The following is a 15,932-nucleotide window of genomic DNA, read 5'->3' on the forward strand; positions in this document are numbered from 1 at the left end:
AGGGATACATGTAGACCCTTCAAAGATCAAAGCTATTGAGGGCTGGGCAACCCCGAGGACACCAACGGAGATCATATAATTTTTGGGCCTTGCTGGTTACTAAAGAAGGTTCATTAAAAAAATCTCCAAGATTGCTAAGCCCCTCACCACCCTAACCTAAAAAGGCATGCCCTTCAACTAGGATGCAAAACAAGAAGCTTATTTTCAAACTTTGAAATGAGCCCTCTATAGTGCTACGGTGTTGTCTCTGCCAGAGGGAACGAAAGATTTCGTAGTGTATTGCGACGCTTCCAATAGAGGGTTAGGTTGTGTAGTTATGCAGCGCAGAAAAGTGATAGCTTACGCATCCATACAACTAAAGATCCACGAAGTGAACTATACCACTCATGATCTCGAGCTGGGAGCGGTAGTCTTCACCCTAAAAATTTGGAGACACTATCTCTACGGTACAAAGTGCACGATCTTCACAGACCACAAAAGCCTCCAGCATATCCTGAATAAAATAGAACTAAACATGAGGCAGTGACGATGGGTTGAGCTGCTAAAAGACTATGAATGCGAGATCAAGTACCATCCAGGCAAGGCTAACGTGGTGGCCGATGACTCAAGCAGAAAGGAATACTCGGGACGCTGAGTAAAAACACTAACAATGAACATCCGTTCCCACCTGTCTTCACAAATCAAGGAGGCTCAACTGGAAGCCTTGAAGCCGGAGAACACCGCAAACGAAGCATTACGTGGGATGGAGAAGAATCCTAAAATCAAAGAGGACGGAGCGTACTATCTCATGAACCGGATATGGACCCCAAAATTTGGAGGGTTCAGAGACGTATTCATGAATGAAGCACACAAGACACAATACTCCGTCCATCCGGGTTCCAATAAAATGTAATTGGACATCAAACAACATCATTGGTGGTCTAATATGAAAGTAGAGATTGATACCTACGTGGGCAAGTGCCTGACTTGCGTAAAGGTTAAGGTGGAATATCAGAAGCCCTCGGGATTGCTACAACAGCCAGTGATACCCAAGTAGAAATAGGAACGAATAACAATGGATATTATAACCAAGTTGCCTAAGTCGTGAGATAGACTGGATGCCATTTGGGTGATTGTCGATTGGTTGACTAAATCCGCCCATTTCCTACTAATAAAAGAAACATATAAAATGGAGAGACTAACACGGATCTACATAAGGGAGGTGGTGATACTACATGGAGTACCGATATCTATTATCTTTGACCAACATAGTAGATTCACCTCGCGATTTTGGCAGTCACTCCAGAAAGCATTGGGGACCCAGCTTGATATGAGTACTGCCTACCACCCCCAGACTGACGGCCAAAGTGAGCGAGCCATTAAAAAACTAAAAGATATGCTCCGCGCTTGTGTAATAGATTTTGGCAAAGCATGGGATACCCACTTGCCACTAATCGAATTCTCCTGCAACAACAGTTACCACACAAGCATTAAAGTCGCTCCCTTCGAGGCCTTGTATGGTCGGAAATGCATATCGCCTCTCTGTTGGGCTGAGGTAGTAGACACCTAACTAGCAAGGGGACAAGTACCAAACAACACCCTCATATGACCTGAGATCATCTAGGAAACAACTGGGAAAATCGTCCAAATCAGGGCACAACTCCAAGCATCTCGAGATAGACAGAACAACTACACAGACAAAAGACGAAAGTCGGTGGAGTTTCAAGTAGGAGATCGCATGCTGCTAAAAGTCTCTCCCTGGAAAGGGATGATAAGTTTCGGAAGATGGGGAAAGTTAAATCCACAATACATCGGATCATTCGAGATCCTTGCCAGGATCGGTCCGGTGGCCTACAAGCTGCAGCTACCATCAGAGCTCAGCAACGTACACCCTGTCTTTCACGTGTCAAACCTCAAGAAGTGCCGATTGGATGAAACCCTCGTTGCTCCACTCGATGAGATTGAGGTGAATGAAAATCTCTTGTTCACTGAAGAACCAGTCGAAATTATGGATATGGAAGTGAAACATACGAAACAAAGCCACATTCCCATTGTGAACATTCGATGGAGTACCAAACGTGGACCTGAATTCACGTGGGAACGTGAGGATCAAATGATGCATAATTACCCTCATCTCTTCTCTAATTCTTAAGAGTAGCTTCGAAAGAATTTCGGTACGAAATTCCCTCTAACGGGTGGATGATGTCACAACTAGCAAATTAGGGCTAGGTTTTCTATCTTTATACAAGATAATGTCTTTATGTAATCTTGTAACCCTACTTTTTTTATGAGCCAAATTTCAATACTATACAAGTTTATACAACCAAAATATAACCCAATAAGTTATATCCACTCAACTTTGGGCCTTAACCCAAGCTTTTCCCAATCCAAACCTCTTATTGGACTAAGATCTTCTTATTGGGCCCTAATGGGACGACAACCCTTCCAGTTGATCTCTTAGGACGTAAAACCCTTCTTGGGCTGCAAGAATTTATTCTTAGACTCTAATGGGCCTTCCAAGGCCGAAAACCGCTATTGGGCTCCTTTTGGGCCAAAAGCCTTACTCGACTCTCATATGAGCCGAGAACTTGTATTTGGGCCATAGTTGAGCCGAAAATTATTTTTTTGGGCTCATTGAATCAAATATTAACATTGGGACTTCATTTGGGCCGAAAACACTTCCACTTAATCTTCTTGGGCCGAAAACCCATATATAGGCCCTAATGGATCAAAAAACTTTATTGGGCTCTCTCACCTAAACCAAAAATTCTTATTGGGCTTAATACACTTCTTGTGGCCTAGTATTGGACCGAAAACCATTCTTGGGCCGATCCAATCCCAAAAACTTGAGCAAACCACAAACCTTATTGGGCTTAAGGAGTTCTCGGCTACACTTGGAAAGCCCAAGCCCATTCCTTCTCTTTCTTTTCCCCCCTAACCGATCAGATTTGTTTAAAAAAAAGGGAGGAGGGTTGACTTTTGGAGCGCCACCTCCTTATGGCACAACATATAACTATGCATTATCTTGCATATTTCCATGTAAGTAGTGAATACCCCCCATGTAACCAAGTTTAAATTTCTCTTCTCTCTTCCTCTCTAAATGGCCAAACACCACCACCATTACCCCTTCACTTCTCATTTCCTAACTCAAAATCCTATCTTATTCTCTCTCAATCCTCAAAGAAACTCTCTCTTATTCCTTCTCAAAAATTGTGTGAAGTGTGTGCTTCAAAGGTTTTCTCTTCTAAGATCATAAACTTTGTAAGTTGATATAACATTCAAGTTGTTTTATTTCCAAATTTCACTAAGATAAATTCTCAAACAACATCATTTTCATGTTTATGCTCCTAGAACTACCTCAACTTCGAAAACCTCCTTAAGGAAGCACTCTAGGCCGAAAACCTCCTTCACTTTCCTCCTCAAACCGAAAAACACCCCAAGGTGAGTTTTATACCCCTGTTTTCGAGTTTTCCCTTCTTTAAGGGGGGGGGGGGATACTAGTCAAAGTCATATGTAAATCTTTGTATATTTGCTTATATGTGCATGTATTGTATGATATGTCTGTTAAATGTTGTGAAATTCGTGCTAAGGGTCCATGAACTCGAGATTTTTGGTTAAATCTGAAGTTGTTGGAGTTAGTTAACTTGATATGTTGTTAAAAACGAAAACTAGTTTCTAAATGAAACATGTTTCACTTGAAGCATGGTAAATATCACAAGGTTTAGTCCAAGAATATGTTTAAACAAATTTTTGGCATGAAAACATGAAAATGATAAAATACGGAAGTTTCACTAAAAATGGACTGATTTCGGCCATAAAAGTAAGAATGGGCCATTTTTGGACATTCTAATAAAAATGGACCAAAAATAGACTATTTAGCAAACATGGGCCATTTTGAACACTTTTGTCAAAATGAGCCTTAAATGAATATTTTTGTAAAAATGAGTCATTTTCGATAATTTTGGCACTATTGGGCCATTTTCGACATTCATGGTAATAATGGGCCATTATTGACATTGTGGATAATATTGGGCCGTTTATAAACATTTTAGTAAAAATGAGCCTCTTATAAAAATTTGGGTAAAAATTGGGTCTTATGTGACAACTCTTTTTTCATTGGGCCTTATATGACAAATTTTATGTTAATTGGAGCTTTACTGATAATTTTAGTAAAATTGGACCTTTCATGACAATTTGGGTAACAATAGGCTGTTGTTGACAACAATAGTAAAAATGTGATATTTTGACATTTTCGGTAAAAACGATTATATTTTTATCACTTATGGTTTGTAGTCGAAAATATATACTAGTAACATTATTTATAACGTTATAATGAAACTCAATAGTCGCATAAATTTCGTTGAGCCTCTTTCGACACTCCTTCACTCGTACATACCTAGTGTACATAGAAAGTCCTATAGTTATAACCAGAGTCTCCTGGAGGGAAAACGAGATATTGTGTATAGATCTATACGAGGTTAACACCCCCATACCTGAGGTGCTCGCTACAGCTAGACAGACCAGTCTAGGATGAAAATTATATTTAGAAACCGACGTTTAAATAACGTCAAGGCAAACACTCTCGTCATATTAGTATGGTTGTAACAACTCACATATAAAGAATAACAATATTATATTATATTAAAATTTACGCAATATCAAGCCTTTTTTATGGTTGTATTTGCCAATCTTGAACCCAAAAGTTATAATCAAACTTCATAATTTGAAGAATGGTGAGAACCTATGAGTTCTCAGTAAAATGGCATGGATATGAATAAGACTTGGTTTATTGTACCTTTATTTTTGGACAAAAAAATTTTGCTCACCAAACGTAGAGGTAAACGACAGCTAGTTGAGAATTTTAGTTATAGTGTTTTAAATACTGATTTTTATATCAACTAGTAAGAGAATGATTGTACATTTTATTTGTTTTTTTTTACATAATGATCTAACATTCAGAGAATATGTTCTCACTGCATTCTGTTTGTTTGCCAAGTTTGCATCGTTATTATTAATATTAAAATTCAAGCGACAATTTGATTATTTATAAGACTCTAAACAACAATTTCATACTTTTTAACTTAATATTTCTTGTACATCTTGTAATAAATATGAATTAGTTAATGACATGCGATCCTTAATATGGAGATTAATTATGGGTATTACATTGACTAAATATCAATATCTTATAAAAATGGAACTAGTGATATCATGAAAGATGAAAGATGTTATGAAAAGAGGACGAAGAGGTGATAATTTTAAATAATAGTCCAGCTTTAACTAAGCCATGTTCCAACTTCCGATAACCGTACAATTTAACAAAAAAAAAAAAGATATTAGTGGTTGTCTTGTGAGTAGGTGATTTCAAATTAGAACGGTTTAGTTTTAAACAAAACCGTTTATGGAAGTTTAATTATGTAAATTACTTATATAACATTTTATCATAATATAATCTTTTATAGTTAAATTATATTAAGAATGATGTGTTAGTTTATTATTGGTTCTTTGCATTTTCACAAATTAGATGATTTTTGCATGAGCTTATATTCAAAATGCTATATAATCTAATCATAAACTACATTAATATTTCAACTCTTAATTACTTTATGTTTACTTTCAATATTTATTTGGTAAATTTTGAAATTTTATTTATATCCCTAAACTTTTACAATTAATTAAAATTATAAGACTTAAATAATCTGTGTAATTTTAAAATTTTGAAACCCTAAAACACAATAATTTTTTTGGCTTCTCCAATAGAGCTAGTTTAATTATCAAAATTAATCATTTAAGTAAGAAAAGGTTTATCAACATAAAATAAGGCAGCCATACATATGCTAGCACAAATGGAGAGCATGGCAGTACTTGGCAAATAAGGCAAGAAAACAGGTCAAGCTTTGTTGCCCCAAAAATCACTTCATTGCATGTTAAGCTTCCACATCTCCCAAAGAGTGTAAGTGTTGTTTGTTTTTTCAAAAGCAAAAATGTCTGAAGTCTGTGGACCACCTCTGCAACCCTCTGTAGTAAAAGAAGTGGAACAAATGGCTGCAACATTTAAAAAAAAATATGTTTGTTTTTTAACGTCTGCAGACTACTGCAGTAAATTAAAGTAAGACGTGAAGAGGTTTGAAACAGTTGGTTTAGTGCTGCGCCACGCTGCACACGCACAACTGTTTTTAAGTCAGAAGTCTTCTGAAAAACAAACAACTGCAAATGGTCAAATGTTGCGCGTGTGCTGCACGGCGCAGCAATAAGAGGCCAGAAGAGGATTTTTAGAAAAAACAATCAGCACTTAAGTAACAACGACCCACATTAGTTATACACAAAAATGTCTTCAAGTCATCCACCAATACAATCTACCAATCTGTGCCATCAATTTTACCAAAAAAAAAGCAAAAAGAATGAGTAGTATCTAGTGAGAAATTTCATGATATATTACTGAGGTTCAACAAAAACAAGTATTATTTTACCAAATATGATTTTATTTCGTAAGAGAAAATCGAGCTACTTAACAAACAAGGTTTTTGAAAGATATATAAATGGCATATACTCCATTAACTCCCAACTAATCCTTTGAAGCTATAAAGAGAGTTTACAATTTTTTCTCTCTTGTCAAAACTTCAAATTTAGAGGAAAAAAGAAACAACCATTGAGTCATTCAATTGAGATAAGTCCCTCAGAGTCACAGACTATGGTGGTGTCATCTGCCTCATGTAAGCCTTCCTCTCATGGATGTGTTCAATAAGCTTATGCGCCAGAGAATTATCTTCCATTGGGTCTGAATCTATGATTCCCCAATGACTAAACACACATTGTGGGGAAGCCTTCAATGATAAAGACTTGAAAGCATCATATAACTCGAATGATTCTCTTACGGGAATATATGCCTCAAAGGTGACCCACCGGCTCAGCGTCCTGTGTCTCATTTTACGAAACCAACCGCGTCTTTGTTGAAACACACTTTTTATCTTCTCAAGTGATTGCTCATAAGCTTGTATTTCAACCAAAAATATTGGCTCCATTAGTCTTGGTCCTGCTGTCAGTTGAGAAGCCAAAACTGCATCCCGAGCAGTTATAATCAGTTCATCGAGATCGAGATCATGGGTCATCATTGGGTCATCACATAAAATCTCAAAACAAATACCTCTCATCGTCTCTCCGGCTAACCCACCGGCCCTACAGGCCTGCTGGAAACCTTCAATAACAGCTTTCTTGAAATCGTTAGAGTAATCAGCTTCCTTGCACCCACCAATTAATATATTTGTCCCACCGAAACACCAAATACGTTTTGTGAAATTTTTGTCCCAATTGGGTTCTTCACACATGTACTTTGTACAGGCTTCCCAGCCTTCCTGGTCATCATTGGGACCAAACAACCTGTCCTCTATGGCATAAGTAATTATGACACCCAGGGGTGTGGCCCTCACACCCAGGAGGTTATCATCATCACTTGGTGATACCTCTGAAACAACCGTTTCAGAGAAAGAAACGAACGGGGCGGAAATGTCGATTTCCGTCCCGTCCAAAAAACTGTCCTTCAAGGCATCCAAACAGATTTTCAAATGGAGCACGCCACCACACGAAATAACATGTCTAGCAGAATCTTGTGTGTAACTAAAGATGGGATCTGTCTTGGCCAGACACTCTAAGCCCCTCATGAGTTTGGGGAGATCGGATGCCACCTTACACCGGACTGCAACACATACAACCGGCACCGCAGATAACCTCATGGTGCGCATCGGGTATGCCTCGGTTTCTTTCTCTGAGGTTATAGTTGCATTTTTGGTGATAAATTGATCCAAACCTAGCAACATTAATACTGTGTTTCCGCATGGAACATTTTTTACGATTCCTTGTTTTTTTCCAATGCAAATAGCAGTTTTTTCCACAATAGTGACAGAGAAATCCTTGTGTTGAGCATAATTAGATCCCAATACCCCGACCTTCATACCGGTTGAAACCCGTCCCGCAAAAACCCGGCCTAGAACCCAGAATCGACCCGTGTCTTCGGATGCAGGAATCATTTTCGATACATAGAGCATGAGAGGGCCATTGGGGTCGCAGTTTCTAATTGCCTCAGCATACTTATCATCTTTAGGACCTTCATACAAAATCTCCACACGGTATTTTTGAGCAACGCAGGGTGAAGGCAAATGAAACACCATCATTTTTAGTAAAACGGGAGGAGCGGGAAACCACTTCCGCATAACACTTTTCACCAATTCTCTGCCCACCAATTTTTTCTCTTTAGACGTCAATGTAACGCCAAGTTCTTTCAATACAGGCAATAACCGATCCTTCTGGTCATTCATGCAATACCCAATCACCGCCATAATAGGTTTATAACAAAACTGAACAAACCCACGTTTGCAATTGCGAGAACTGTATCTTTTTTTGCTCCATGTTTGCGTTTCCAGATTAAAATAGTTGTCACCCCAAAGTCTCTCCATCATCGTTGGCACGTCAACATCAAACTCAAGAGCGTACTTTTCCGCGAAATATTTCAACGTAAATGCCCATCCATGAATCCCAGACGAAAACGCCACGTTGCCTTTTGCGGGGCTCACCGTGACATCATCTAACTGCGGGACCTTATTGATATCAATGGTGGCATTCACCTCATTAATGATCCCTTCCAAAGTTTTATACACTTCTTCACTATCGGCTTCGCAGTCAAGGAAACATGTTTCCATTTTGTTAACGGTCAACGCGGGCCGTATTCCTTCAAGGAGTGCGTGGCGAATGACGTTTTTGGTTTGGATGCAAACACCCTCGCTACAGTCAACAACAGCAAGAGCGCCATCGGTGATACGGAGAGCAGCATTAACTTCCCCAGAAAATTCAATGTGCCCTGGTGAGTCAATGAGATTGATGATGTACTTTCTTCCGTTATGTTCTCCTTCGAAGGCTTTGAGGTCTGATTCTGTCATTTCATAGTAGATTGAAGTGTTGGTTGACTTGATGGTGAAATCGCCAACACCTTCTTCGGGGATGCTACCAGTAAAAGCCACAAGGGAATCATTCAATGTGGATTTTCCTATTAGGTTAAAAAGACGAATGATTATTAGTTAAATTAAAATTAAATATGATGTTTATAAATTCAATTCTACCATGGTCAAAAGCACCGATAATAGATATATTGCGTAAGTTATGTTTGAAATCCATAACCTTACGAACTTCATCAGCTGTAAACTTCACTTTTGCCTTCGCCTTCGCCTTCGATTTCGTCTGTTGGATTGTGGGGTTTGAAAGGGCAATTTATAAAGTAAATTTATATTATAATTTGATGAAATAGCAAATATATATATATATATATATATATATATATATATATATATATATATATATATATATATATATATATATATATATATACACCATTTGGAATGTTAAATGCTTCTAACAGAATCCTGCAAGAAAAAATAGCAAAAAGCGAATGGGTTAACATTACAAATGGCAATACCGAAGAAAATATATTAAAAATCTGAAAAAAAAGATATGGGCTGGGACAATCCAGACGGCGATGAGCGACCAGATGTGGGTCGATTGACGATGCTTGCCTGAAAAAGAAAGAAAACAAACAAAGCTGCGACGATTCCACGGAGGTTCCGACCAGATGTAGGAATATTGATAGTGGCTGCGTACAGATGGAGGAGCTGCGACGATTCCGACGCCGACAAGAAGGGCGACGGCGATTTCGACAAGCATCGTCGAAAGGAAGAGACCAGGCGAGTATTCGTGAAATTGAAAGCCCCAAGCGGAACGGAAGGACGTTAGAGACTTAGGCCATCTACAATGGTCGGAGAGTTTAACGGGAAAAGAAAGCTTATGTGTCAGTTTACAAACCATTGTCGAGTGGGTTGATTGAATGAGGGGTTTAAACTCCATTCAACGGTGGTACGGCTTTTCTTATCTTTTTTCTTTTTTTTTTTCTCAATTTATTATATAAACTTATTTTTTCTTTCTTTTGTTTTTCTCATTTTATTGTAAATACTTTTTTTTTGTTTTTCTTTCTCAATAGAAAGTAATATTTAATTTTTTTTTGCAATAAACAATAAATATATATATATATATATATATATATATATATATATATATATATATATATATATAATATTATACTTTATTTTATTTTATATTCAATAATTTAATTTATTAAGTTACTTCATATTTTTTATTCTAAACAATAAAAAAATATATATAAATCTTAAAAACATTTTAAAAAGATAACATCTTATTTATTATAATACAACATAGTGATATTACATATTAATAAAACGTTCCCAAATATGCTCCATTAAATCATGTCGAAGAGCATGATGTACAGCATTATCGCGTAGTTCAGAGTTTCTTTGAATTTGATATTGAACTTCTTCGACAGGTCCCCGATTCACACGTATAGGAGGATCAACATCATCTGACCAATTACTAATTGCATTTCCTTTATTTTCTACGATCATATTATGTAATATAATGCATGTATACATTATATCCTTTATGTTTTTAAGTTGCCACGATCTTGCTGGACCTCGTACAATTGCCCAACGAGATTGAAGAACACCAAATGCTCTCTCCACATCCTTTCTTGCAGCCTCTTGCATTTCTTTAAACTTGATCCTTTTTGGGTCGGCCGGATGTGGAAAACTTTTAACCATTGTAGCCCATTCAGGATATATACCATCTGCAAGATAATATCCTTTTGTGTATGTTCTTCCATTAACAGTAAAATTGCATTCAGGAGCATAACCTTATAATACATCATTGAATAACAGTGACTGGTTAAGTACATTCATGTCATTGTTAGACCCGGCAACCCCGAAATATGCATGCCATATCCAAAGGTCTTGTGATGCAACTGCTTCCAACATAATTGTTGGACAACCTTGATCACCTCGAGTATATTGACCTTGCCATGCAACCGGGCAATTTTCCCAAGGCCAATGCATGCAATCAATACTTCCAAGCATACCAGGAAACCCGTGCTTTTCTGAATGTTTTTGTAGTAAATTTTGGATGTCATTAGCATTTGGTTTTCTCAAATAATGGCTTGAATAAACCTCAATCACGCATCGACAAAAGTTTTGTAGACATTTGATTGAAGTTGATTCACCAATTCGTATGTATTCATCAAAGAGGTCACCAGTTGTGCCATATGCCAACTGGCGTATGGCAGCAGTGCATTTTTGTAAAGGGGAAAGACCATTGTTTCCTAAAACATCTTTTCTTTGTTGAAAATAAATAGAATGGTTAGAGATACCGTTAACTATTTGAACAAATAGTTCTCGCCTCATTCGAAATCTTCGTCTAAACGTTTGAGGTGGGAAAACAGGATGCTCATCGAAATAGTCTTTCCAAAGACGTTTATGCCCTTCTTCACGATTTCTATCTATATATCTTCGAAATTTGCCCAGGACGTCTTGAACTTTCAGCATCTGACTGTTCTGCTTCCAAGCATTTTAGCTCCTTATATAGTTGAAATGTAGAATTACTTGTGAGATGGTTGATTATGAATTCAGAAGCAGAATCGTCTGAGGATGATGATGACATCGTATAAGAAAGATATAAGAAATAGTTTGAATTGGTAGGTATGAAATAATAAAAACGTTGTATTCTTTTATAGCAAAAATATAGAGTCAAATGAAATTCAAATTAAAGTAAAATGAAATCCAAATTATATTCGAATGAAATTGAAATTAAAGTAAAATGAAATTGAAATTAAAGTGAAATGAAATCCAAATTAAAGTTAAATGAAATTGAAATTGGAGTCAAATGAAATTGATATTAAAGTGGAATGAAATCCAAATTAAAGTTAAATAAAATTGAAATTGGATTCAAATGAAATTGAAATTAAAGTGGAATGAAATCCAAATTAAAGTTAAATAAAATTGAAATCGGAGTCAAATGAAATTGAAAGTAAAGTGGAATGAAATCCAAATTAAAGGCAAATGCATACAAGATGTTCAACTCTATAAATAAAGACGAACATATTATATTCTCATTCACACCTACCAACCATCTGGTACACCAATCATGAATCCGAATTACCATACACACTTGTTATCTTCCTATGATCCCGAAAATCCAAACAATCATCCACAACATCCATACCCAAATCCAAACAATCATATACAATATCCATATCCAAGTCCAAACAATTATCCACAATATCCATACCCAAATCCAAATAATCATTCACAACATTCATACCAAAATGCATACCCAGATTCTACCAGCCCGGATCCTCCCCATATTCCAGAAAATGAGCCAACACCAACAGAAACTCCTACCAACAAATGACAAAAAAATAAAAAAACCTACTGGAGCAAAGAAGAAGAAATGTTGTTGGCAAAAGCTTGGCTACAAATTTCAGAAGATAGCATTAATAGAAGTCAACAACGTGATAAAGAGTTCTGGAGACGAATTACTGCATACTATGAAAAAAGCAACACGTCGAACGTTGCAAGAACTCAAGCCAACCTCAAAACGCATTGGCATTACATGAACCCATTTGCAGTTGCATTTAATCAAATGTATATAGTGTTGAAAAGTCAACACCTCAGTGGATGGTCTGAGGATGATCTCAAACGTGCAACTTTTGAGCATTATCATGCTAGATATGGTGCCGATTTTAGAGCATTAGCATTGCATCAAGGGCAACGATGTAATTTCATAAAATAAATTACTAAAATATTCCTTACGGGTTTTGTTTTTTGTTTTTGTTTTTGTTTTTTTTTTGTGCACTCAGACGGTCTAGGTTTTTATGGTGCACTCCTGCTACTCCCACCACTAGGCACTAGCCACCGGTCACCATAACCTAAAACACCACCATTTGAGACCGACCGTCATCCGCTCACGCCCTTTAACCCTAATCCACCCTTTGTCATTGACCACCACCTACACCTCTTGTCGAAAAGAAATAAACATGACCCAATGCTCAACCCCCTCCGATACCCAGAAAAATCATGTTAAAATAAACCAAGCACCAAATCAAAATAAATCCAAACAAATCACAACTTGTATTCTTTTTTCGAATTTCAAATAATCAAACCTCTATTATTTTTTGGAATTTTAGAACACAAAAATCAAACATTAAAAGTCAACATCAACATATATTAACAAAACTAACCATATTTAAATAAATATTAAAGAAAAATAACATAATTTTATTTCTGAAAAATTACAAACAAGTCCATAATAGAATCGACCAAAAAGTTCCTTTTTTGTCAAAAAAATATATTGCAGACTAATATTTTGGATTTTAGACAGAAGTTTTAGATTTCGGGAAAAAATACTCTGAAATTTAGTAACAAATCTGAAATCCAAATAAACAATTTGAATTTCAAGAAATACTTTATTTTTTATTAAAACCTAACAAAGAAATGTAGCAAAATGAAAGTATATATAATATAAGGTTTTAAATCACATATTTAATTGAAAAATAATAGTATCGGACAATGAAATTTAAAACAATAGCCAGTTATTTTTTAAACTTTTTTTTAAATAATTTTTTGCTTTATAAAAATAATCTAAAAAAGAAAATCTTAAGTTTTAAGAAGAAATCCAAAATATCTACTCTAATAAATAAAAGTTTTTTTTTACTACATGTCACACCCTCATTCAATTTGTCAAATGTCATTTTGTGATTATTTTGAATTAATTTTTTTTCCAAATGTCATTTTATGAGTTTTTTTTTTATTAAATTTACATAATATTTTAATATAATAATTGCAAGACATATTATAATAAATAGATATCAATTTCATTAATGAACTTACATTTTAATTTTAAAATTTCCAAATTAAAGCTAATAAGTTTCTTTTGTTTATTTATTTAAATTATTTGTTTAAATTTAAAAGATAAAAAACATTTCAATTATAATAATTTTTTTTTCTTATTTTGACATTGATATTTAATTTTTTAAAATTAACTCATGTAATACATGGGTTTTAGGACATCCACAATGCATTAAACTTATTAGAATTTAATGAATTGACAGATCATCATTTTACTTCCTATACAATTCTACATTAATTTTTCTACAATACAATAGAGTTCAATGGAATATATATTCGAAAAATATATTACATCTTTAAGTGGTCATCCCTTTTCTCAAGTTAAAAGATTTTTTTTAAACAAATTTTTTTTATGCTAAACCATTTTTAATAGTTTTAGTTGTCATCATACAACGAATCAAAAAGTAAACAGGCAACAAGTTGCGCCGTATTGAAGAGTTCAATAATCATTGAACTCCATATTCATTGAACGACAACATTGCATCCAACAATGATAGAGTTTAATTAATTGAATGTCAATTAGACGTATCACCTCATTCAACTCTCTAATTAAACTATGCATTGTGGATGCTCTTATAACCGGTGTTATAGCAAATATCACCATTATTTTTCAAAAACTTAAAAAAAATGATTTTTGTTTGTTTTAATTTAATTAATATCCTTTTATTTAATAAAAACCAATTACATGTCACTAAATAAATACTCGATAACAATTTTACACAGAATCAATCTCCTCTGCAACCCATTTTGTCGCCGGACAAAACGTTATCAAATAATCATCGGAAAAACAATTAACCAACGGCGCCGGAGTATCAAACGCATAACTATAATACGACGGACACACCTCCTTGAAGATCTTCGAGTACACACTCGGCTTGCATCGATTCGGCGTTCCATACTCATTCCGACAACAAAACTTATCATCATCAAAAGCCAAACAAGCACTTTTGCAAGCAACAACTTCACCCTTTTCATTCAAAACCTCAAGTTCTTCCGGGCAAACATCATTCAAATCCTTCTTACACCCTCCGATTCGACATTTCGGTGACGAAGGTATCGTCGTCACGGAGACCGGGATATTGTAGCCGTCGACTAAGCTCACATCGTAAAAACTGGGTTTACTTTTGTCGGCTTGTAACGCGAATTGAACCAGTGTCACCGGTGGAGACCCAATTAGCCCGTTGCAGTGTAATTTTCCTCCGCAATCGCCGGTTTCACAGGTGGGAGCGTTATTTGAACCAAATTTGCACCCTGTTCTAGCCCAGATCCGACCTACCCAATCGGCCGGAGCTTGGATTTTGCGTTGTTCTCCTGGTGGAAGGTAGAAGCCGCCGTATGCTAACACCGGATGGCCGTCGTTTGCGGCGGTTGCCGGCCATATTGGATATGGGCATTTGTTGCTGATGTAGAAATTGCAGGCTACCGCCTCTTTCCCTGTAAAATAAGGGGTTTATTAATTTATTTCATTTATTTATTTTTATAAAATAAAAATGAATTTATAACTTTTTTAGAGGAAAATTTTAAAGTTTTTATCTGTCGAGTACTTGTGTGATTTATAAAAATTAGGATATTGGTTGAACAAAATAGTTTTTATAATCATATTGATATACTTATTTAAATTAAAAAAGAAAAAAAAAAAAAGATATTAACATATTACATAAAATATAAGGGGAAATTACCAGACAAGATAAGGAAAACTGAGAAAAGAACAAATGGTCTTGTTGGCTTCATTTCTTTTTTGTTGTATAGGTTTTTGGATTTTAAAAATGTATTTATAGAAGGTTTATAAGTTCTAATAAGTGGTTGAAGTATTGTCTAAGTCTTTAAAGTAGTGGTACTACCTTCCTTTAAAAGACAAGCAAACCTTGAAGTTAAGGGATAAGGCGCCACCTCGCAATGAAATTACAATTTATGTTGTGAGTTTAGTTTGGATGAGTGTAAACATTTTCCAAGTTGAATCATGTAAATATGCAACCAATCTGGCTTGATGTTGTACTTGTTTTTTATGTTTCATAAATAGATATAATATTTATCTTTTTCCTTTAGAGTTCTAAAAGTATGATTTTTTAACAAAGCATGGAGAGTGGGACTCGAACACGAGAGTCTCTCTCTCCTAAAACATGTCCTTACACATCTAGACTCAGGTCCTTTCATGATATT

General features: G+C 35.6%; 3 protein-coding genes across 4 annotated transcripts; all 3 read right to left on the reverse strand.

Moving 5' to 3' along the window:
- Positions 1 to 6,448: 6,448 nt before the first annotated feature.
- On the reverse strand, positions 6,449 to 9,687 carry LOC111901405 (elongation factor 2). Its single transcript, XM_042898664.2, has 5 exons — positions 9,625 to 9,687; positions 9,490 to 9,539; positions 9,356 to 9,389; positions 9,148 to 9,207; positions 6,449 to 9,038 (listed from the first exon to the last, which is right to left on the reverse strand). The coding sequence occupies exons 1-5, from the start codon at positions 9,685 to 9,687 to the stop codon at positions 6,669 to 6,671; spliced, it is 2,577 nt and encodes an 858-aa protein (XP_042754598.2). The 3' UTR covers positions 6,449 to 6,668.
- Positions 9,688 to 10,195: 508 nt separating this feature from the next.
- LOC111918667 (uncharacterized) lies at positions 10,196 to 11,552 on the reverse strand. Of its 2 annotated transcripts, none has more exons than XM_052769444.1 (2): positions 11,237 to 11,552; positions 10,196 to 10,660 (listed from the first exon to the last, which is right to left on the reverse strand). In XM_052769444.1, exons 1-2 carry the CDS (start codon positions 11,409 to 11,411, stop codon positions 10,242 to 10,244), a joined length of 594 nt encoding a protein of 197 aa, XP_052625404.1. In that variant the 5' UTR covers positions 11,412 to 11,552; the 3' UTR covers positions 10,196 to 10,241. The 2 variants fall into 2 exon arrangements, with proteins under 2 accessions (XP_052625404.1, XP_052625403.1); XM_052769443.1 differs by having other exon boundaries at positions 10,767 to 11,552.
- A 2,845-nt stretch (positions 11,553 to 14,397) lies between these two features.
- LOC111901399 (pathogenesis-related thaumatin-like protein 3.5) lies at positions 14,398 to 15,585 on the reverse strand. Its single transcript, XM_023897244.3, has 2 exons — positions 15,452 to 15,585; positions 14,398 to 15,206 (listed from the first exon to the last, which is right to left on the reverse strand). The coding sequence occupies exons 1-2, from the start codon at positions 15,501 to 15,503 to the stop codon at positions 14,488 to 14,490; spliced, it is 771 nt and encodes a 256-aa protein (XP_023753012.1). The 5' UTR covers positions 15,504 to 15,585; the 3' UTR covers positions 14,398 to 14,487.
- Between the last annotated feature and the right edge of the window lie 347 nt (positions 15,586 to 15,932).

Source organism: Lactuca sativa, chromosome 3 (genome assembly GCF_002870075.4).
Source record: "Lactuca sativa cultivar Salinas chromosome 3, Lsat_Salinas_v11, whole genome shotgun sequence".
Lineage (NCBI taxonomy): Eukaryota > Viridiplantae > Streptophyta > Magnoliopsida > Asterales > Asteraceae > Lactuca > Lactuca sativa.

Bases quoted from the DNA above. Each gene is read 5' to 3' on its own strand.
- LOC111901405 (XM_042898664.2), bottom strand. From the start codon at position 9,687: ATGCTTGTCGAAATCGCCGTCGCCCTTCTTGTCGGCGTCGGAATCGTC. The intron at 9,540-9,624 runs GTACGCAGCCAC...TTTCTTTTTCAG, and splicing joins TCGTCGCAGCTCCTCCATCT to GCAAGCATCGTCAATCGACC. The intron at 9,039-9,147 runs GTTATGGATTTC...TAACTAATAATC, and splicing joins CAGCTGATGAAGTTCGTAAG to ATTCGTCTTTTTAACCTAAT.
- LOC111918667 (XM_052769443.1), bottom strand. From the start codon at position 11,411: ATGCTGAAAGTTCAAGACGTCCTGGGCAAATTTCGAAGATATATAGAT. The intron at 10,661-10,766 runs GTACTTAACCAG...ATTATCTTGCAG, and splicing joins GGTCTAACAATGACATGAAT to ATGGTATATATCCTGAATGG.
- LOC111901399 (XM_023897244.3), bottom strand. From the start codon at position 15,503: ATGAAGCCAACAAGACCATTTGTTCTTTTCTCAGTTTTCCTTATCTTG. The intron at 15,207-15,451 runs GTAATTTCCCCT...CTTATTTTACAG, and splicing joins AGTTTTCCTTATCTTGTCTG to GGAAAGAGGCGGTAGCCTGC.